General features: G+C 38.1%; 1 protein-coding gene across 1 annotated transcript in view; it reads right to left on the reverse strand.

The window, feature by feature from the left end:
- The window catches only part of GDA (guanine deaminase), a 123,194-nt gene that overhangs the window by 21,988 nt on the left and 77,199 nt on the right, over positions 1-24,007 (reverse strand). The window contains exons 9-10 of the mRNA XM_068552823.1: positions 22,950-23,047; positions 17,691-17,758 (exon numbers count right to left, since the gene is read on the reverse strand). Coding sequence (XP_068408924.1) covers positions 17,691-17,758; positions 22,950-23,047 — 166 coding nt within the window. The remainder of the gene's footprint in view (positions 1-17,690; positions 17,759-22,949; positions 23,048-24,007) is intronic.

Consider the following 24,007-nt stretch of genomic DNA (forward strand, 5'->3'; position numbering starts at 1 on the left):
CCAAATTGGTTTTTGTTTTATTGATAACTGACTTTTCCCCCTGCCTCAATGTTTTAGAACTTTTTTTCTTTTTCTTTATAATTCAAATATTTTGCCATAATGAGTTCGATTACGGTTTAGCCTAGAACAGGGTAAGTTCTTGCAATATGATACTTGGTTCTTTCTTAACTTCAGAAAAGATTTATCCTTCAGAGCTCTTACTATTGCTTCTGTTCCATTAGCTCTGGAACCTTGGTCAGGAAAATCTCGTGTGCTGGTGCTGTGCTCTCTGCCCTCCATGTGGATCATGCTCAAACACCCGCTTTGATCTTTGGTCAACTTTGTTCTCCACACCACTGATTTAATTTTCTGCAACAATAATTCTACATCTCATAGCTTTCTATATGGCTTTGTTTCTTATTTTTTAACTGAAGGATAATTAAGATATCATAAAATGCACAGAACTTGTGTTCAGTTTGATGGATGTTAACAATTGTATATAGGCATTTAACTACCTTTCAAGAAAACAAGATATTAAACATTTCCATCACTCCAGCAAGGTCCCTTATGGCCTTTCCAGTCAATTCCCCTCCCCACACCCACCCCCAAGCCTTGGCAACCACTTTCTGATTTCTGTCAATGTAGGTTAGCTCTGTTGATCGCTGGATTTCATACATAGGGAACAGACCATACGGTTGTGTGCTCTTTTGTGCCTGGCTTTTTTCACTTAACAAAATTAATTTTAAATTAATTAATTAAAAAAATTATTTTATTGAAGTATAGTTGATTTACAATGTTGTGTTAATTTCTGCTATACAGCAAAGTAATTCAGTTTACATACATATATACATTGTTTTTCATATTCTTTTCTATTATGGTTTATCACAGGATATTGAATAGAGCTCCCTGTGCTATACACTACAACCTGTTGTTTATCCATTCTAAATGTAATAGTTTGCATCTACTAACCCCAAACTCCCAGTCCATCCCTCTCCCTCCCACCCTCCTCAGCAACCACAAGTCTGTTCTCTCTGTCTGTGAGTCTGTTTCTGTTTTGTAGATAGGTTCATTTGTATCATATTTTAGATTCCACACGTAAGTGATATCATATGGTATTTGTCTTTCTCCTTCTGACTTACTTCACTTGGTATGATAATCTCTAGGTAATGCCAAATGGCATTATTTCAGTCTTTTTTATGGCTGAATTGTATTCCATTGTATATATGTACCACATCTTCTTTATCCATTCATCTGTCGATGGACTTTTAGGTTGCTTCCATGTCTTGGCTATTGTAAACAGCACTGCTATGAACATAGGGGTGCATGTATCTTGTCGAATTATAGTTTTACCTGGATATATGCCCAGGAGTGGGACTGCTGGATCATATGGCAACTCTATTTTTAGTTTTTTGAGAAACCTCCATACTCTTCTCCATAGTGGCTGCACTTTACATCCCTACCAATAGTGAAGGAGGGTCCCCTTTTCTCCACACCCTCTCCAGCATTTGTTGTTTGTAGATTTTCTGATGACGCCCATTCTAACTGGTGTGAGGTGGTACCTCATTGTAGTTTTGATTTGCATTTCTCTAATAATTAGTGATGTTGAGTATCTTTTCATGTGCCTGTTGGTCATCTGTATGTCTTCTTTGGAGAAATGTCTATTAAGGTCTTCTGCCCATTTTTTGATTGGGTTGTTTGTTTTTGTGTGTGTGTGTTGTTGAGTTGTATGAGCTGTTTATATATTTTGGAAATTAAGCCCTTGTTGGTAGCATCATTTGCAAATGTTTTCTCCCAGTCCATAGGTTGTCTTTTCATTGTGTTGATGGTTTCCATTGCTGTAGAAAAGCTTGTGAGTTTGATTAGCTCCTATTTGTTTATTTTTGCTTTTATTTTTATTTTGCTTTTATTTCTATTGCCTTGCTTTTATTTTTATTGGCCTTGTTTTTATTTCTATTAATATTTGTTTTCTATTTCTATTGACTGACCTAAGAAAACATTGGTACAACTTATGTCAGAGAATGTTTTGCCTATGTTCTCATGTCTTATATTTAAGTCTTTAAGCCATTTTGAGTTTATTTTTGTGTATGGTGTAAGGGTGTGTTCTAACTTCATTGGGTTACATGTGGCTGTCCAACTTTCCCAATACTACTTGGTGAAGAGACTGTATTTGTTCCATTGTATATTCTTGCCCCCTCTGTCAAAGATTAATTGACTGCAGGTGTGTGGGTTTATTTCTGTGCTCTCTTTTCTGTTCCATTGATACATATATGTCTGTTTTTGTGCCAATACCATGCTGTTTTGATTACTGTAACTTTGTAGTATTGTCTGAAGTCTGGGAGGGTTATGCCTCCTCTTTTGTTCTTCTTCCTCAGGATTGCTTTGGCAATTCTGGGTCTTTTATGGTTCCATATAAATTTTAGGATTTTTTGTTTTAGTTATGTGAAAAATGTCATGGGTAATTTGATAGGGATCACATTAAATCTGTAGATTGCTTTGGGTAGTATGGCCATTTTAACAATATTAATTCTTCCAATCCAAGAGCATGGGATATCTTTCCATTTCTTTGAATCATCTTCAATTTCCTTTATTAATGTTTTATCATTCTCAGCATGTAAGTCTTTCACCTTCTTGGTCAAGTTTATTCCTAAGTATTTTATTTTTTTGATGGAATTTTAAAAGGGATTGTTTTTTTACATTCCCTTTCTCTTATTTTGAGTATGAAGAAATGAAACTGATTTCTTTAAGTTAATCTTGTATCCTGCTACCTTGCTGAATTTATCAGTTCTATTAGTGTTTGTGTGGAGTCTTTAGGGTTTTCTATATATAATATCTTGTCATCTGCATGTAATGACAATTTTACCTCTTCCCTTACAATTTGGATACCTTTTACTTCTTTTTCTTGTCTGACTGCTGTGGCTAGGACTTCCAATACTATGTTGAATAGAAGTGGTGAGAGTGGGCATCCTGTCTTGTTCCAGATTTTAGTGGGAAAGCTTTCAGCGTTTCACCATTGAGTATTATATTGGCTGTGGGTTTGTCATAAATAGCTTTTATTATGTTGAGATATGTTCCCTCTCTACCCACTTTGGTAAGAGTTTTTATCATGAATGGATGTTGAATTTTATCAAATGCTTTTTCTGCATCTATTGAGATCATCATGTGATTTTTGTCTTTACTTTTGTAGATGTGGTGTATCACTTTGATTGATTTGCGTATGTTGAACCATCCTTGTGACTCTGAGATAAATACAACTTGGTCGTGGTGTATGATATCTTTTATGTGTTGTTGGATTTGGTTTGCTAATATTTTGCTGAGAATTTTTGCGTCTATATTCATCAAAGATATTGGCCTGTAATTTTCTTTTTTGGTGGTGTCTTTGTCTGGTTTTGCTATCAGGGTGATGGTGGCTTCATAGAATGTCTTTGAGAGTGTTCCCTCCTCTTCAATCTTTTGGAAGAGTTTGAGAAGGATTGGTATAAGTTCTTTGTAGTTTGGTATATTTCGCCTGTGAAGCCATCTGGTCCTGGACTTTTGTATTATAGGGAGTTTTTTAAAATTACAGATTCTACTTCACTTCTAGTGATCGGTCTGTTCAAATTATCTATTTCTTCTTTATTCCGTTTTGGTGGGCTGTATGTTTCTAGAAACAAGTCCATTCTTCTAGGTTGTTGAATTTGTTGGCATATTATTATTCATAGTATTCTCTTATGGTTTTTTGTATTTCTGTGGTATTGGATGTTACTTCTCCTTTTTCATTTCTTATTTTGTTTATTTGGGTTCCCTTTTCTTCTTGGTGAGCCTGGCCAGAGGTTTGTCAATTTTATTTACCCTTTTGAAGAACCAGCTCTTGGTTTTATTGATTTTTTTTTCTAAGTTTTAATCTCTATTTTAGTTATTTCCTCTCTGATCTTTATTATTTCCTTCCTTCTGCTGACGTTAGCTTTTGTTCTTCTTTTTCTAGTTCTTTTAGGTGGTAAGTTAGGTTGTTTATTTGAGATTTTTCTGAGGAAGGTCTGTATTGCTATGAACTACCCTCTAATAACTGCTTTTGCAGCATCCCATAGATTTTATATGGTTATGTTTTCATTGTCATTTGCCTCAAGGTATTTTTTAATTTCCTCTTTGTATTCATTGTTGACCCACTGGTTTTTTAGTAGCATGTTGTTTAGTCTCCATGTAATCGTTTTATTCTCATTTCTTTCCTCTGGTTGATTCCTAGTTTCATGTCACTGTGGTCAGAAAAGATGCCTGAAATAATTTCTACACTCAAATTTATTGAGGCTTGTTTTGTGTCCTAGTATGTGGTAAATCCTAGAGAATGTTCCATGTGCACTTGAAAAGAGTATGTATTGTGTGGTTTTTTTTTTTTTTTGGGATGTAATGTCCTGAAGATATCAATTAAGTCTATTCTGTTGTATCATTTAGGATCTCAATGTGCCTTATTCATTTTCTGTCTAGAAGATCTGTCCATTGATGTGAGTAGGGTGTTAAAGTCTCATACTATTATTGGATTCCCATCAGTTTCTCCCTTTATGTCTGTTACTATTTGTTTTATGTAGTTGGGTGCTCCTATGTGGGGTGCATGTATGTTGATGAGTGTAATATCCTCTTCTTATATTGATCCTTTTATCATTATATAGTGTCCTTCTTTTTCTTTATGGCCTTTGTTTTAAAGTCTATTTTGTATGATATTAGTATTGCAGTTCCCAAAAGATGAAATATCTTTTTCCATTCCCTCACTTTCTATCTATGTGTGTTCTTTGCCCTAAAGTGGGTCTCTTGTAAGCAGCATATTGTAGGCACTTGTTTTTTTAATCTAATCTGCCACTCTGTGTCTTTTGATTGGAGCATTTAATCCATTGACATTTAACATAATTATTGATAGATATTTATTGCTATTTTAAACCTTGTTTTCCAGTTGGGTTTGTATATCTTCTTTGTCCCTTTTGTTTTTATTTTTTTTGTTTTTCCTTTTATGGTTTGATGATTTCCTTTTATATTACACTTGTGTTCTGTTTTTTTTGGTTTTTGTGAATCTATTGTATGTTTTTTATTTGTTGTTACCACGTTGTTCAAGTATGTTAACCCCTTCCTATATATACTTGCTTTTAGACTGATAGTCATATAGGATCAAACACATTCTAAAAAAAAAAGAATCTACATTTTCTTACTCTCCTACTCCACATTTTATGATTTTGATGTCCTCTTTTACATCTTCATGTTTATCTTTTTACTGTTCATTGTGGTTATCATCACTTTCACAAACATTTTTTGATTTTTTTTAATCTGTATACTGGCTTATTTAAGTGACTTATTTCCAGTTGTGATTTTCTCTTTCCTATAGATTCTTGCTTCTTTTCTATTTAGAGAAGACCTTTCAATATTTCTTTTAGGATAGGTTTAGTGTTGCTGTGGGGGTTTTTTTAGCTTTTGCTTGTCTTGAGAAATTCTTTGTCTCTCCTTCTATTCTAAATGATAATCTTGCTGGGTAGAGTAACCCAGTTTGCAGATTTTTCCCTTTTAGGACTTTGAATATATCTTGCCACTCCCTTCTGGCCTGCAACATTTCTGTCGAGAAATCAGCTGATAGACTTATGGGGGTTGCTTTGTAATTAACTCTTTGTTTTTCTCTTGCTGCCTTTAGAATCCCCCTCTTTAACTTTTGCCATTTTAATTATAATATGTCTTGGTGTAGTCTGAGTTCATCTTGTTGGGGACGCCCTGTGCTTCTTGTACCTGCATATCTGTTTCCTTCTTTAGGTTTGGGAAGTTTTTAGCCATAATTTATTCAAATACACTTTCGATCCCCTTTTCTCTTTCTTCTTCTTCTGGAATCCCTATTATGCATAGATTGACATGCTTTATATTATTCCGTAGGTCTCTTATATTGCTTTCATTTGGCTTTCTGTCTGCTGTTCTGTTTGAGTGATTTCCATTATTCTGTCTTCCAGATCACTTACTCGTTTTTCTGCATTATTCAATCTGCTATTCATTGCCTTTGGCTCAGCTTTCATCTCAACAAATGAGTTTTCTTATTTTTCTTGGCTCCTTCAGGATTTTGATTTTCTCCTTTTTGAATTCAGTGTCTGTTAAGCTGGAGAGGTCTGGTTAATTGTTCTTTCAGGGGAATTCTCTTGATCTTTTAACTGGGAGTGGTTCCTCTGCTTCTTCATTTTTCTTATGTTTATCTTACTCTGAGTTTAGGAGAAACAATTATCTACTGTGGTCTTGGAGGGCTATTTTTATGTGGGAGCATCCCTAATTAGCCTGTGTAGGTTTAATATTTTTGGTACAAGTCCTATTTTTAATATGGATGCCTGCTGCCTCTTTCCTCAGTGTGTGCTGGCCATTATCGTCTTGATGGGGGGTGTGACTGGTGTTGTGGTGATCAGAGCTGGTACTGGATGTTGAGTGGGGCCTCCTCTTTGCTCTGTGGTTGTCACAGCCTTGTGGGGGCAGGGTCTTCTCCCTAGTTGTCGGAGTAGAAGCCCCTTATCCATTTCTGAGCTGTGGTGTGAGGTAAGCAGGGTTGGAGCACTCCCACTGGGAGAGGAGCCACTGAGTATTCCTTCACCGAAGCTGTCCACCTAGGAGTGCACTTTGGTGTGTCACCTGTCACCCATTGTACAGGCTCACAAAGTACACTGAGGTTAGCACTGCCCTTGGCTCTGCCTCCACCGTGGGAATGCCAGCAATTGGCCCTGGTGTCCCTCAGGCATTGTTATCACAAAGCCACCAGCAGAGATCTGTAGGCGCAGATCCACTGAAGTCAGATACCAGGACTGCAGCAGTCTCACACCTGGGCTCACCATGGAAGCTGTGGAGACAGCCCAGACCCTGGCCTGGCCCAGCCTCCACATGAACACGCCCACAAAGCCCACAGCTGCTAAGGCCAGACCTGTCCCAGCCACGGGAGAACCCGCCATCCACTCTGATGACCCACAGGCACTGAGTTTACCAAGCCAGTGGCAGTGGCATAAATCCGTGTATTGTGCAGCCACAGGGAGAGATTTCAGTCCTGCTTCCCAAGTTGTGCAACCCCTGGGGCTCAGCTCTGATTTCAGCCCCACCTCTGTGTGTGGGCAACCCACTGGCTTGCGTGCTCCCAGAGCTCACAGAGGCGGTGCTGTGCCGCCTGAGCGAGCACGGAGAAAAAGGCTGCTATGGTGGGCCCTGCCACTCCCTTCACGCCCCTCTTAATGGTGCTTCACTTCTATGGTGGGCCTGGGCTTCTCTATGTACATCCCAGGTTGTGGCCGTACCATACTCCAGCCCCTTCAGGCTGTGTCCCCACAGCCAACCCCAGGTCTCTCCCTAGGTCTGTCCTCTAAAGCTCAAGTTTCAGCACCCAGCCCCCACCTGCAACAGCAGACACATATCTCAGGCTGGGGAGTGCAGGGCAGTGGCACAGACCTTCTGGGAAGCTCTCTCTCTGTTCTGCCAGCCACAAACCGAATGCTGTGCTTTCCTCCAAGCCTCTGAAGCTTGCTTTCTGTCCCCCACCAGAGAGAGGACTGATCTCCCCACCAGAGAGAGGGCTTCCTGGGGTGCAGGAACCTTTCCTCTTTTTCACCTCCCTCCCTGGGGCACAGGTCCCAGCCTGCTTCCTTTTTTTCCTTCTTCTTTCATCCTACCCAGTTAAGGTGGAGAAATTTCTCAGATAGTTTTCTGTTATCTGAGGTCTTCTGCCAGCGTTCAGTAGGTATTCTGTGAGAATTGTTTGCTGTATTTGTGGGAGGAGGTGAGCTCCACGTCCTTCTGCTCTGCCGTCTTGATTGGACCCCTTTTTAAAATTTATTTTATAGAAGTATAGTTGATTTACATTTGTTGTGTTCGTTTCCGCTGTAGAGCAAAGTAATTTAGTTATATATATATATATATATATATATATATATATATATATTCTTTTTCTTCTTTTTCATATTCTTTTACATTATGGTTTATCACAGGATATTGAACATAGTCCCCTGTGCTATACAGTAGGACCTTGCTGTTTATTCATCCTATATATAATAGTTTGCATCTGCTAATCCCAAACTCTCAATCCATCCCTCCCCCAAACTTCCTCCCCCTTGGCAACCATAAGTCTGTTCTCTATGTCTGTGAGTCTGTTTCTGTTCTGTAGATACAGGAAGAGATGAGTGGGAAGGACAGGAGGGACCAGGTGGTGCCTGATATCTTTACTTCCCTAAGGAATTTAGACTTGACACTGTTGCTAATGGGAGGGAATGCTTAAGGATTTTTTTTTATTGAAGTATAGTTGATTTACATGTTTCAGGTATAAAGCAAAGTGATAAATTATATATAAAAAACTTTATTAAAATGTTATATATATATATATAAAAAATTCTTTTTCAGATTCTTTTCCATTGGAGGTTATTAGAAGATATTGAATATATTATTACAAGATGTTGAATATAGTTCCCTGTGCTATACAGTAGATCCTTGTTTGTTTATTTTATATATAGTAATGTGTATCTGTTAATCCCAAATTCCTAACTTCTGCCTCCCCCATCCCCTTTGGTAACCATAAGTTTGGTTTCTATGTCTGTGAGTATATTTCTGTTTTGTAAATAAGTTCATTTGTATCATTTTTTAGATTCCACATATAAATGATATCATATGATATTTTTCTCTGTCTGACTTACTTCACTTAGTGTGATAATCTCTAGGTCCATCCATGTTGCTGCCAATGGCAGTATTTCACTCGTTTTAATGGCTGAATGATATTCCCTCGTATATATATATACACCACATCTTCTTTATCCATTCCTCTGTCAGTGGACATTTAGGTTGCTTCCAAGTCTTTGCTATTGTATATAGTGCTACAATGAACATTGGGGTGCATGTATCTTTTCAAAGTATGTTATTCTGTGGATACATGCCCAGGAGTAGGATCCCTGGATCATATGGTAGTTCTATTTTTAGTTTTTTAAGGATCCTCCATACTCTTCTCCACAATGGTTGTACTAGTTTACATTCCCACCAACAGTATAAGAGGGTTCCCTTTTCTCCACACCCTCTGCAGCATTTATTGTTTGTAGACTTTTTGATGATGGCCATTCTGACTGATGTAAAGTGATACCTCATTGTAGTTTTGATTTGAATTTCCCTAATAACTAGTGATGTTGAGCATCTTTTCATGTGCTTTTTGGTCTTCTGTATGTCTTCTTTTTTTTTTTTTTAAGCTGTACCACGCAGCTTGCAGGTTCCCTGACCAGGGATTGAACCTGGGCCATGGCAGTGAAAGCGCTCAGTCCTAACCACTGGACTGCCAGGGAATTCCCTCTGTATGTTTTCTCTGGAGAAATGTCTATTTAGATCTTCTGCCCTTTTTTTTTTTTTTTTTTTTTTTTTTTTTGGCTGCATTGGGTCTTTGTTGCTGCGCGTGGGCTACTCTTCATTGTGGTGCGCGGGTTTCTCATCGTGGTGGCTTCTCTTGTTGTGGAGCACGGGCCCTAGGCGTGTGGGCTTCAGTAGTTGCAGCACGTGGGCTCAGTAGTTGTAGCTCGCAGGCTCTAGAGCACAGGCTCAGTAGTTGTGGCGCATGGGCTTAGTTGCTCTGTGGCATGTGGGATCTTCCCGGACCAGGGCTCGAACCCATGTACCCTGCATTGGCAGGCGGATTCTTAACCACTGGGCCACCAGGGAAGCCCCTGCCCATTTTTTGATTGGGTTGTGGGGTTTTTTTTGATATTGAGCTGCATGAGCTGTTTGTTTATTTTGGAGATTCATTTGCAAATATTTTTCTCCCATTCTATGGGTTGTCTTTTCATTTTGTTTATGGTTTCCTTTGCTGTGCAAAAGCTTTTAAGTTTCATTAGGTCCCATTTGTTTATTTTTGTTTTATTTTCGTTACTCTAGGAGGTGGATCCAAAAAGATCTTGCTGCAATTTATGTCAAAGAGTGTTCTGCCTGTGTTTTTCCTCTAAGAATTTTATAGTATCTGGTCTTACATTGAGGTCTTTAATCCATTTTGAGTTTATTTTTGTGTATGGAGTTAGAGAATGTTCTAATTTGATTCTTTTATGTGTAGCTGTCCAGTTTTCCCAGCAACACTTATTGAGGAGACTGTCTTTTCTCCATTCTATATTCTTGCCTCCTTTGTAGTAGACTAATTTACCATAGGTGCATGGGTTTATTTCTGGGCTTTCTATCCTGTTCCATTGATCTATATTTCTGTTTTTGTGCCAGTACCATACTGTTTTGATTACTGTAGCTTTGTAGTATAGTCTGAAGTCAGGGAGCCTGATTCCTCCAGGTCCGTTTTTCTTTCTCAGGTTTGCTTTGGCTCTGTTGTCTTTTGTGTTTCCACACAAATTTAAAAATTTTTTGTTCTATTTCTGTGAAAAATGTTATTGGTAATTTAATAGGGATTGCATTGAATCTGTAGATTGCCTTGGGTAGTACAGTCATTTTGACAATATTGACTCTTCCAATACAAGAACATGGAATATCTTTCTGTCTGTTTGTGTTATCTTTTATTTCTTTCATCAGCATCTTATAGCTTTCAGAATACAGGTCTTTTACCTCCTTAGGTACATTTATTCCTAGGTATTTTATTCTTTCTTATGCAATGGTAAATGGGATTGTTTCCATAATTTCTCTTTCTGATCTTTCGTTGTTAGTGTATAGAAATGCAACAGATTTCTGTGTATTAATTTTGTATCCTGCAACCTTACTGAATTCATTGATGAGCTCTAGTACTTTTCTGTGGCATCTTTAGGATTTACTATGTATAGTATCATGTCATATGCAAACAATGACAGTTTTCTTTTCCAATTTGGATACCTTTTATTCTTCTTCTTCTCTGATTGCCATGGCTAGGACTTCTAAAACTATGTTGAATAAAAGTGGTGATTGCAGACATCCTTGTCTTGTTCCTGATCACAGAGGAAATGGTTTCAGCTTTTCCCCATTGAGTATGATGTTAGCTGTGGGTTTGTCATATATGGCCTTTATTATGTTGAGGTAGGTTCCCTCTATGCCCACTTTCTGGAGAGTTCTTATCATAGATGGGTGTTGAATTTGGTCAAAAGCTTTTTCCGCATCTATTGAGATGATCATATGGTTTTTATTCTTCAGTGTTAATGGGGTGTATCACAGTGATTGATCTGTGGATATTGAAAAGTCCTTGCACCCCTGGGATAAATCCTAGTTGATCATGGTGTATCATCCTTTAATGTATTGTTGGATTTGGTTTGCTAGTATTTGGTTGAGGATTTTTGAGTCTATGTTCATCAGTGATATTGGCCTGTAATTCACTTTTCTCATGGTATCGTTGGCTGGTTTTTGTATCAGGGTGATGGTGGCTTCCTAGAATGAGTTTGGGAGTGTTCCTTCCTCTGCAAAAGGATAGTTATTAACTCTTCTCTAAATGTTTGACAGAATTCGCCTGGAAGCCATCTAGTCCTGGACTTTTGTTTGTTGGAAGCTTTTTCATCACAGTTTCAATTTCAGTACTTGTGATTGGTCTCTTCTTATTTTCTATTTCTTTCTGGTTCAGTCTTGGAAGATTGTACCTTTCTAAGAATTAGTCCATTTCTTCTGGGTTTCCATTTCATTGGCATATAGTTGCTTGTAGTAATCTCTTATGATCCTTTGTATTTCTGCAGTGTCAATTGTAACTTCACCTTTTTCATTTCTAATTTTATTGATTTGAGCCCTCTCCCTTTTTTTCTTGATGAGTCTGGCTAAAGGTTTATCACTTTTGTTTATTTTCCCCAAGGAACCAGCTTTTAGGTTCACTGATCTTTTCTTTTTTTCATTTCTCTTTCATTTATTTCTGCTCTGATCTTTATGACTTCTTTCCTTCTACTAACTTTGGATTTTGTTTGTTTTTCTCTCTCTCGGTTCTTTAGGTATAAGTTTGGATTGTTTATTTGAGATTTTTCTTGTTTCCTGATATAAGACTGTATTGCTATAAACTTTCCTCTTAGAACTGCTTTTGCTGTGTCCCATAGGTTTTGGATTGTTGTGTTTTCATTTTCATTTGTCTCTAGGTATTTTTTGATTTCCTCTTTGATTTCTTCAGTGATCCATTGGTTGTTTAGTAACATATAGTTTAGCCTCCACGTGTTTGTGTTTTTTCCATTTTTTTTCTTGTAGTTGATTTCTAATCTCATAGTGTTGTGGTTGGAGAAAATGCTTGGTATGATTTCAGTTTTCTTAAGTTTACTGAGGTTTGCATTGTGGCCCAGCATGTGTTCTATCCTGGAGAATGTTGCATGTGCACGTCAGAAGAATGTGTTTTTTCTGCTGCCTTTGGATGGAATGCTTTATAAATATCAATTAAGTCCATCTGCTCTTATGTGTTATTTAAGGCCTGTATTTCCTTATTGATTTTATTTCTGGATGATCTGTCCATTGATGAAAGTGGGGTGTTAAAGGCCCCCATTATTACCCTGTTGCTGTCAATTTCTCCTTTTATGGCTGTTAGCATTTACCTTATGTATTGAGGTGCTCCTATGTTGGATGCATATATATTTACAATTGTTATATCTTCTTGGATTGATCCCTTTATCATTATTTAGTGTCCTTCTTTGTCTCTTGTAACAGTTTTTATTTTAAAGTCTATTTTGTCTGAGTATTGCTCTTCCAGCTTTCTTTTGATTTCCATTTGCATGGGATACCTTTTTCCATCCCCTCATTTTCAGTCTGTATGTGTCCCTAGATCTGAAATGGGTTGCTTGTAGATAGCATATATATGGGTCTTATTTTTGTATCTATTCTGCCAGTCTATGTCTTTTGGTTGGAGCATTTAATCCGTTTACATTTAAGGTAATTATCGATATGTATGTTCTTATTGCCATTGTTAATTGTTTGGGGTTTGTTTTTGAAGGTCTTTTTTCTTCCCTTCCTCTTTTGTTTTGTGATTTGATGTCTAACTTTAATGTTGTGTTTGAATTCTCTTTTCTTTTGTGTGTGTGTGTATCTATTGTAGATTTTTGGTTTGCAGTTACCATGAGGTTTTGATAGATTAGTCTGTATACATATGCAAGTTTGTTTTAAGCTGTTGGTCTCTTAATTTCAAATGCATTTCCAATATCCTGCATTTGTCCTCTCCTCTTCTCATGTTTGCTGGTTTTGATATATTTGTGTGTGGATGATTTCCTATGTTTACTGTATGTTTGCCTTTACCGGTGAGATTTCCCATTTCGTAATTTTCTTGTTTCTCATTGTGGCCTTTTCTTTTCTGCCTAGAAAAGTTCCTTTAGCATTTGCTGTAAAGCTGGTTTGGTGGTCCTGAATTCTGTTAGCTTTTGCTTGTCTGTAAAGCTTTTGATTTCTCTGTCAAATTTGAATGAGAGCCATGCTAGGTAGAGTATTCTTGGTTATAGGTTTTTCCCTTTCATCACTTTAAATATATCATGTCACTCCCTTCTGGCCTGCACAGTTTTTGCTGAAAAATCAGCTGACAACATACAAGGGAACTCCCATAAGGTTACTTATTGCTTTTCCCTTGTTGCTTTTAATGTTTTCTCCTTGTCTTTAATTTTTGTCAGTTTGATTGATATGTGTCTAGGTGTGTTCCTCCTTGGGTTTATCCTGTATGGGACTCTGTGCTTCCTGTACTTGAGTGAGTGTTTCCTTCCCATGTTAGGGACATTTTCGACTATTATCTCTTCACGTATTTTCTCAGGCCCTTTCTCTCTCTCTTCTCCTTCTGGGGCCCCTATAATGCAAATGTTGGTGTGTTTAATGTTGTCCCAGAGGTCTTTTTGACTGTCCTCATTTCTTTTCATTCTTCTTTCTTTGTTCTGCAGCAGTGGTTTCCACCAATCTGTCTTCCAGCTTACTTATTCGTTTTTCTGCCTAATTTATTCTGCTATTGATTCCTTCTAGTATGTTTTTCATTTCAGTGATTTTATTGTTCATCTCTGTTTGTTCTAAAGATTCTAGCTCTCTATTAAACATTTCTTGTATCCTCTGAGTCTGTGCCTCCATTCTTTTTCCAAGATCTTGAATCACATTTACTATCATTACTATGAATTCTTTTTCATGTAGATTGCCTATCTCAACTTCACTTAGTTCTTCTGGGTTTTTATCTTGTTCCTTCTTTCTGCTGTCTCATTTTGTCTAACTTTCTGTGTTTGCCATCTCCATTCCTCAGGCTGCAGGATTGTAATTCTTCTTGGTTCTGGTGTGTGCCCTGTGGTGGGTGAGACTGGTCTGGGGGCTTGTGCTGGCTTCCTGGTGGGAGGAACTGGTGCCTGCCCACTGGTGGGTGGAGCTGGGTCTTGTCCCTCAGGTGGGCAGGGCTATGTCAAGGGGTGTGTTTATAGGCAGCTTTTGGCTCAGGATGACTTTAGGCAGCCTGTCTGCTGATGGGTGGGGCTGTGTTCCCACCCTGTTTGTTGTTTGGCCTGAGGCATCCCAGCACTGAAGCCTGCAACCTGTTGGGTGAGGCCAGTTCTCAGTGCCAAAACAGCTATCTATCTCCAGGAGAGTTAATGCCTATGAGTATTCCCTGGGGCATCCGCCACCAATGTCCTTGCCCCCAGAGTGAGCCACAGCCAACCCCTACCTCCCCAGAAGACCCTCCAAGACTTGAAGATAGGTCTGGCCCAGCCTCTTATGGAGTCACTGCTTTGCTCTCGGTTCCAGTTCCTGTGAAACCTTGTGTGCTTCCTCAAGAGTGGAGTGTCTGTTTCCCCTTGTCCTGTGGAGCTCCTGCATTCAAGCCCCACTGGCCTTCAAAGCCAAATGCTCTGGGGGCTCCTCCTTCTGATGCCAGACCCCCAGGCTGGGGAGCATGACATGGGGCTCAGAACTATCACTCCTGTGGGAGAACCCCTGCGATATAATTATTTTCCAGTTTGCAGGTCACCTACCTGGCAAGTATGAGATTTTATTATATGGTGAAAGCACCCGTCCTGCCATCTTGTTGTGGCTCCTTCTTTGTCTTTGGATGTAGAATATCTTTTTTGGTAGGTTCAAGTCTTTTTGTCGATGGTTGTTCAGCAATCAGTTGTGATTTTGGTGTTTTCGTGAGAGGAGGTGAGCTCAAGTCTTTCCATTCTGCCATCTTGTCTCCTCTAGGCATCTAAATCTTCTACACCACATCTTCTTTTTCCATTCCTCTGTTGATGGACATTTAGGTTGCTTCCATGTCTTGGCTACTGTAAATAATGCTGCTGTGAACATAGGGGTGCATGTATCTTTTTGAATTATAGTTTTGTCCAAATATATGCCTAGGAGTAGGATTGCTGGATTATATGGCAACTCTGTTTTTAGTTGAGGAAGCTCCAGTTTTCCATAGTGGCTGCACTAATTTACATTCCCACCAATAGTGTAGGAGCATTCCCTTTTCTTCACACCCTCTCCAGCATTTTTAACAAAATATATTTGAGATTTATCCATATTCTGCATATTTCAATGTTTTGTTCTGTTTTTAGAATGCTGAATAATATTTAATTGTATAAATATGCCACATTTGCCTATCTGTCCTCCTGTTGGAAGGTGTTTGGACTATTTCCAGTTTGGGGCTATTATGAATAAAGATATTATAAATATTCTTGTACAACTATTTGTGCAAATATGTGTGTCCATTTCTCTAGGGTAAATACCCAAAATGGAATTACTGATATATATTTAACTTTATAAGAAACTGTCAAACAGTTCTCTACATTGGTTGTACCATTTAATCTCCCTGCAGTAGCGTATGAGGGGTCTACATGCTTCTTATTCTTTTTTTCTTTTCTTTTTCAGTTTTCTTCTTTCATTTTCAGATTTTCCTTTTCCATCAGAACTCACGGTCTTTTCATACTGCCATGTCTTCTTGTACTCTAAGGATGATAGCAATTTTCTGAACTCTTATTCTGGATCCTGAAGTAGATGCTTTTCAGAGGTATGTTCATCTTCTTATTCTTTTTGATACTGCTTTCTCTTGTTTTGCAATATTTTTGTGAAGCTTCATGAGGGTTTCTCCTATTTAATATTTGAGAAAGTCCAGATCTGCCTCTACTTCTTATAGACATGGTGAATAATCCATTCTTGGACCTGCTCTCTGTCCACAGTATAAGTTAAATAATCTACTGAAGTCCAAAGCAGAAGGACAAGTTTATACATAAAGGTCATGTTTAGGTAATACTGGTGCATAGGATGGCTGTTACAATAGAGACTATGTAAAATGCAACAACATTCTCCAAGTTGATGTGATAATATATCATATTTAATCAAACCTTTAATCAGGAAACCAACGTTACTTTTTCCCTTTTAAGCCTATCTATCTTTATTAACTACTGCAACATGCCAGGTATGTGCTAACCACCTCACATACATTTTTTTTTCATTTAAGCCTCAAAACAAGGTTGTAACATAGACATTATTATAATTATTGTTGTTCTTGTTATAGAAATTAGGAAACGAAGCCTTAGAAAATTAAGGTAATTTGCTCAAGGTCTTACAGCTAATAAGTGACATAGCTTTACCTTTAGACCATCACTATACAACCCAAAATCACGAACTGGAAATCATGTGATGAACTTAAATCATGGAGACCAAAATCCTAGAAAATTTGAAAGCAGTACATCTGTTTTTGCATTTCTACCAAATTTTCCATTCATTGACAAAAACTCTTGGCCACTTTTTTCTTATTCATTAAAGCTTTTCTGTGAAGTTAAAAATAACTGGTTTCCTGCCATATACCTGAGACTATATCCAGGTACTACACAATCTCAATGATTCAAGGCTTAAATTCAAAATTTTAAGAACTTTAATTGCTTTGATTCATGTAAAATTAAGAAAAGCTTCTAATCTAGCACACCTCTTTACAATTATAGATAAATCATTTTGTATTATTGTATGTCTTACCAATATTGCTTGGTATAAAAATTAACTGAGACGAGTTATTGAAGAAAACGATAAAAAACCATTATTGTCAATATGCAAACATTCTGGTGCTCTTACATATCAGGAAGACAAACGCATCAAGAATGAAAAATAAGACCTTGTGCCCCACAGCCATTTAAAAAATTTTTTTTTTTAGTTCATTCACACACAGTGATTTAAAAAAAAGGTTCACAGCGGATGCCTAAACATTTGGGCCTGACTGACACTTCCAAAGTGAGCAGCACTGTACACACTCAAGAAAAACAATTCAAATGTACTGTGAAAAAAAAGGAGACATCACTAATTCATCAGCCACCTAGACAGTCCTTCAGCCTAGCAAACATCAGACTGCCTGTGGGAATTAGAATCTCATTTTGTTAAAAACTGCTTAAAAGCAAAGCATGCTTTTTAACATATCTTAGAGTTCTCCGTTATGGCATAGACTGAATTTGTGCTCACTACTGGCAAAGTTGAATAATTTTCTTTTGAGACAGTATTTGTGATGACACAGTTATTGAAAACCAAAAACATACAAATCCAAACCATTGACATTTAGCAGGAAGGACAAAACAAACAAACAAAAAAAAACAAGGACTTTTCAAAAAGAATCTCTAAAACACTTGAGAAGGACTTATCCTTTATAGCCCCGTGTCTGAATAGTAAACATGGTTAATGGCTTTCAAGAGGTTAATGTCATCAAAACTTTTCCCTTCGCATACACTTTCTTACTGCTTCCAACCTCACTATTTTATTAGCTCTAGATATGACTACCAGAAAATAAGTCTTTTAAAACATAGAACTCTTACTTGAAAATTAGTCACATTTGAAAGTTATGCACTTAACCACTTTGCCATGGTTCTTCATGGGAAACTACTAACCTGTACCCAGCCCTATCTTCACTCCATGTTTCAGGACCTCTGGCACATCGAGAAGGCCGCTGCTGAGCCTGCAGAGAGAGGAGATAGTCAGAATAAGGAGACCCACGTGGGTCCAACAAGAGAAGGGCACTAACAAAAATGATGGTGATATCACTGAAAATTATGATTCCCATCTCAGCTCTAATGCTGACACAAACACATTAGTCAAATCAGACCATCGAGTCCTGGAGTAAAAAAGGATCATGAAGGAGTGTGAACCATTGAGCAGAGGTTAGTATCAGGAGGGCGCAAAGCAGCAAGAATTAGAAGGGAGAGCAGGGGATCATTTGTAAGGAAAAATAAATGAAGAAATTAAATCTTGCAACTAGTTCAAAAATTTTTGCAATTTTTAGTATTTTTTCAGCATAAGATACAAATGACAAAATTGTAAGATATTTAAAGTGTACAACATGATGATTTGATATATGTATACAGTGCGAGAGGATTTCCCCCCGCTGAGTCGACCAACACATCTATCACCTCACATATTTACCTTTTTTATTTGTGAGAACATACAAGTTCTACTCTCTTAGCAAATTTCAGTTATACAATATGGTGTTATCAACTATAGGTCTTTAATTTTTTTTTTAATTTTTTTTTTAACCAACCCATCCTTCTATGCTAGGAAGTAGAAATTGTAAAGCGTTGCCTTTCCTCTCTTCCTGGGATCATTTGTTGCTCTGAATGAGTAGCGACTTGCAAGATCAAAGAAAGAGGGGTATAGCTGGAAGAGGGGGTGCAGGTTTTAAGTCAGGGCCTGGTGGTTCAAATGCTACTTCTGAGGACAGCAGTAACTAGGAGAGATGGTTCCTGGACTGAATTCCGGAGCTCGTGACCCTGTCTCAGTAGATGTGCCGCCTTTCTAAAGAGACAAAGAAAAACTAAAGCAATCCTTAGAAGTCTGAGAAGATGCAAAGGTCAAAGTAGTCTGCTTGAAAATCCACATAATTATCATTTTCAAACTGCCAGTGCACATGCAATAAATCTCTCAAAGTGGTTGGAGAAAGAATAACAGTGACCATTCAAACCAAAATATTAGCCATAAAGAAATTTAACTTCAAACCTCAGTTTGCAAAACTGGGTCATGTTTTAATTTAGATGTTGTGTAACTAAACCCACAGGATGTTAAACCCTTCCCCTAACTGGTCACTAGACCATAATTACGGTCACTAAGCTGTACATAGGCAAGATTCCCTGTTATGTATGGCCGCTTTATGTCTGAAAACTAAAAGCCTCTGGAACCTCTCAAAACACTCCAGAAATACATTGCTGTGGCTCTCGTGCCTTTCCCATACTGCCACTGATGTAGAACTTTTTCATTTGCAAAGTTCCTAGACTTCTGACTGCTGGCACCTCCTACTCTTTGCCTGGAGGCTCTTTCACTTGGGTAGAGCCCGCTCTGCACTTGTTTGGGGAAGGTCCAAAGTTTCAGGGACTTCATGCCCCTTCGCACCCACCCAGCAGCCCTCCACCAATAACTGATAAGTTTAGGTATAATTACTCTGGCTCCCCTACCCTTGGGCAGGTTGTCTTTGAGGTCTGCTTTGTACACTGGCTCCCTGAGTTTTCCAGAAGGATTAAATTCCAGGAACCCATGGTGGTAACTAGCTTGGTGACGTGCTCTTTACTGTCTTCCTTCCCTTCTCTGTCTCACCCCATAAAGGTGCTTCCTGAGATCACCTCCCAAATAAATTACTTGTACATAAATCCTCACATCATATTCTGCTTCTGCAAGAACTCTAAAACAAGTAAGGATATAAAGTAAAACTCAAAAAATGAAAATCTAAAAACTACAGACCAATATCACTGATGAACATAGATGCAAAAATCCTTAACAAAATACTGGCAAAGAGAATCCAACAGCACATTAAAAGGATCATACACCATGATCAAGTGGGGTTTATCCCAGGAATGCAAGGATTCTTCAATATACGCAAATCAATCAATGTGATACGCCATATTAACAAACTGAAGGATAAAAACCATATGATCATCTCAATAGATGCAGAGAAAGCTTCTGACAAAATTCAACACCCATTTATGATAAAAGCCATGCAGAAAGTAGGCATAGAGGGAACTTTCCTCAACATAATAAAGGCCATATATGACAAACCCACAGCCAACATCGTGCTCAATGGTGAAAAACTGAAACCATTTCCACTAAGATCAGGAACAAGACAAGGCTGCCCACTCTCACCACTATTATTCAACATAGTTTTGGAAGTTTTAGCCACAGCAATCAGAGAAGAAAAAGAAATTAAAAGGAATCCAAATTGGAAAAGAAGTAAAGCTGTCACTGTTTGCAGATGACATGATACTATACAAAGAGAATCCTAAAGATGCTACCAGAAAACCACTAGAGCTAATCAATGAATTTGGTAAAGTAGCAGGATACAAAATTAATGCACAGAAATCTCTTGCATTCCTATACACTAATGATGAAAAATCTGAAAGTGAAATTAAGGAAACACTCCCATTTACCATTGCAACAACAAGAATAAAATACCTGGGAATAAACCTACCTAAGGAGACAAAAGACCTGGTATGCAGAAAATTATAAGACACTGATGAAAGAATTAAAGATGATACAAATAGATGGAGAGATCTACCATGTTCTTGGATTGGAAGAATCGACATTGTGAAAATGACTATAGTACCCAAAGCAATCTACAGATTCAATGCAATCCCTATCAAACTACCACTGGCATTTTTCACAGAACTAGAACAAAAAATTTCACAATCTGTGTGGAAACACAAAAGACCCCGAATAGCCAAAGCAATCTTGAGAAAGAAAAACGGAGCTGGAGGAATTAGGCTCCCTGACTTCAGACTGTACCACAAAGCTACAGTAATCAAGACTGCATGGTACTGGCACAAAAACAGAAATATAGATCAATGGAACAGGATAGAAAGCCCAGAGATAAACCCACGCACATATGGTCACCTTATCTTTGATAAAGGAGACAAGAATATATGTGGAGAAAACACAGCCTCTTCAATAAGTGGTGCTGGGAAAACTGGATAGCTACATGTAAAAGAATGAAATTGGACCACTCCCTAACACCATACACAAAAATAAACTCAAAATAAAGACCTAAATGTAAGGCCAGACACTATTGAACTCTTAGAGGAAAACATAGGCAGAACACTCTATGACATGAATCACAGCAAGATCCTTTTTGACCCACCTCCTAGAGAAATGAAAATAAAAACAAAAAGAAACAAATGGGACCTAATGAAACTTAAAAGCTTCTGCACAGCAAAGGAAACCATAAACAAGACAAAAAGACAACCCTCAGAATGGGAGAAAATATTTGCAAATGAAGCGACTGACAAAAGATTAATCTCCAAAATTTACAAGCAGCTCATGCAGCTCAATATCAAAAAAAAAACAAACAACCCAATACAAAAATGGGCAGAAGGCCTAAATAGACATTCCTCCAAAGAAGATATACAGATTGCCAACAAACACATGAAAGAATGCTCAACATCATTAATCATTAGAGAAATGCAAATCAAAACTACAAAGAGGTATCATCTCACACCAGTCAGAATGGCCATCATCAAAAAATCTACAAACAATAAATGCTGGAGAGGGTGTGGAGAAAAGGGAACCCTCTTGCACTGTTGGTGGGAATGTAAACTGATACAGCCACTATGGAGAACAGTATGGAGGTTCCTTAAAAAACTAAAAATAGAACTACCATATGACCAAGCAGTCCCACTACTGGGCATATACCCTGAGAAAACCATAATTCAAAAAGAGTCACGTACCACAATGCTCATTGCAGCACTCTTTACAATAGCCAGGACATGGAAGCAACCTAAGTGTCCATCAACAGATGAATGGATAAAGAAGATGTGGCACATATATACAATGGAATATTACTCAGCCATAAAAAGAAACGAAATTGACTTATTTGTAGTGAGGTGGATGGACCTAGAGTCTGTCATACGGAGTGAAGTAAGTCAGAAAGAGAAAAACAAATACCGTATGCTAACACGTATATATGGAATCTAAGAAGTTAAAAAAAAAAGGTCCTGAAGAACCTAAGGGCAATACGGGAATAAAGACACAGACCTACTAGAGAATGGACTTGAGGATATGGGGAGGGGGAAGGGCAAGCTGGGACAAGGTGAGAGAGTGGCGTGGACATATGTACACTAGCAAATGTAAAATAGATAGCTAGTGGGAAGCAGCTGCACAGCACAGGGAGATCAGCTCGGTGCTTTGTGACCACCTAGAGGGGCGGGATAGGGAGGGTGGGAGGGAGGGAGACGCAAGAGGGAAGAGATATGGGGATATATGTATATGTATAACTGATTCACTTTGTTATAAAGCAGAAACTAACACACCATTGTAAAGCAATTATACTCCAATAAAGATGTTAAGAAAAAAAAAATCTAGCAGAAGCTAATAAATTTATTGAAGGAATATATGAATGATCCACCCCAACCTGCCTCTAGCTCTGTTCTGGGCCAACTAACACAAGAAATGAGAAATCCTTTCTGTATCTAATCATGGAGCATGAATTCTTAGCCTGGCGTCCAAGGATTGGCATTATGGAATCTATGAATTCCCTGAAATTAGATGCAGCATTTTTATGTCTATGGGCTTTTTTTTCTGAAGATACAGGCCACAAGTTTCATCTGATTCCCTTATGCATCTATAGCCTTTCAAAGGTTAAGAACCAGGTATAAATAAAAATTTTGCTTGGGCGAATTACAGTAGGACAAGGCCCCTCCTAAGTGCATCTCGTCAGATATAGCAGCATGACATTTACTGAAGGGTGCTGGCTTCTAGTAGCATTGCACCATTTCTGGTAATGTGCACATTTCTAGTAGTTTGTACAACACGAAGTAATAAGAGGTCAGTACACTCTCTCTGGAACACCTGGTTGGCACACCCACTCTTTCGGTCCTTAGCTCTAAGTTCTCAGTTTTGAACTCTATTTCCTATTGTTCTGTTTTGTGAAAACTCAGAAATTTTAAGAGATGTGGTGCTCTTCAAATGCATACTCTGCAAAAAATAGCCTCTTTTAAGTGCTCTCTGTCTCCCCAGTACAGTATAGGTAGGTATCCTTCTATGTAGTTCACATCCCAATTGAACATAACTACAGAAGAGAGATACTGGAGGAATGACTGAGAAAACAAAGGTATTTGGCTGCTACTTTGCAACCCAAACGTTCATAATCTACTAATCAATAATTGCCTACTTACGATAAGTTAGAATTGGGACAATGCGAGATGGATGCTCCTCGTTCCCTGAATACATCCAGTTCTTCTTCGGAAAGGTAGCAGCCATGTGCCATCACTGTCTGGAGAGAAGAGCATCCTATGTGGACTCTACCACTCAAAAATGCTTAAGTCAGTCCTCACTCACAACAAGATATTATAGGTGCACATAAAAGCTCTGACTTATCTGTTATCATCTTCACAAGAACACTGATGATTACCTGTATGTATAAAATCACTGTGTACAAGTTACACCTCAGAAAAGGCCTGTGAAAACATTGGATTACAAAAGTGCCACACATTTGTGGATCTTTTTCTCTTTTTTTTAATCTATAAAATAAATGAGGGTTGGTCCAGTTGACCTCTATGCAAGTAAAATTAACATGCAAATTGAAGGCTAATTTATTAATTATATAGAAATATATGTAGAGGAGGATGAAAATTATGATGTAGCATAAACAAGATCTATGCAGAGTATTAACCTTTCAAATTAGTCACATTCAGATCTCTGAGCACAGAGTCCCTAAGAATTTATTTGCTGTAATAGTTAAACTCTCCATGCAGTTCATACATTTCATTAAATGCCAAGGCCAGGGGGTATATTGCTGTAATCAGGTCTCTCCTCACTCATGTTAATTTTTTTTTTTTTTTTTTAATTCACGTTCTTTTATTTATTTATTTATTTATTTATGGCTGTGTTGGGTCTTCGTTTCTGTGCGAGGGCTTTCTCTAGTTGTGGCAAGTGGGGACCACTCTTCATCGCGGTGCGCGGGCCTCTCACCATCACGGCCTCTCTTGTTGCGGAGCACAGGCTCCAGACGCGCAGGCTCAGTAATTGTGGCTCACGGGCCCAGTTGCTCCGTGGCATGTGGGATCTTCCCAGACCAGGGCTCGAACCCGTGTCCCCTGCATTGGCAGGCAGATTCTCAACCACTGCGCCACCAGGGAAGCCCACTCATATTAATTTTAATTAACTTTAAATTGTTTAATTATAAACGTAGTAATACTCATTTCTTTTACAGAGCAATCTTAGAGTGTTTAAA

This window comes from Eschrichtius robustus, chromosome 10 (genome assembly GCF_028021215.1).
Source record: "Eschrichtius robustus isolate mEscRob2 chromosome 10, mEscRob2.pri, whole genome shotgun sequence".
Lineage (NCBI taxonomy): Eukaryota > Metazoa > Chordata > Mammalia > Artiodactyla > Eschrichtiidae > Eschrichtius > Eschrichtius robustus.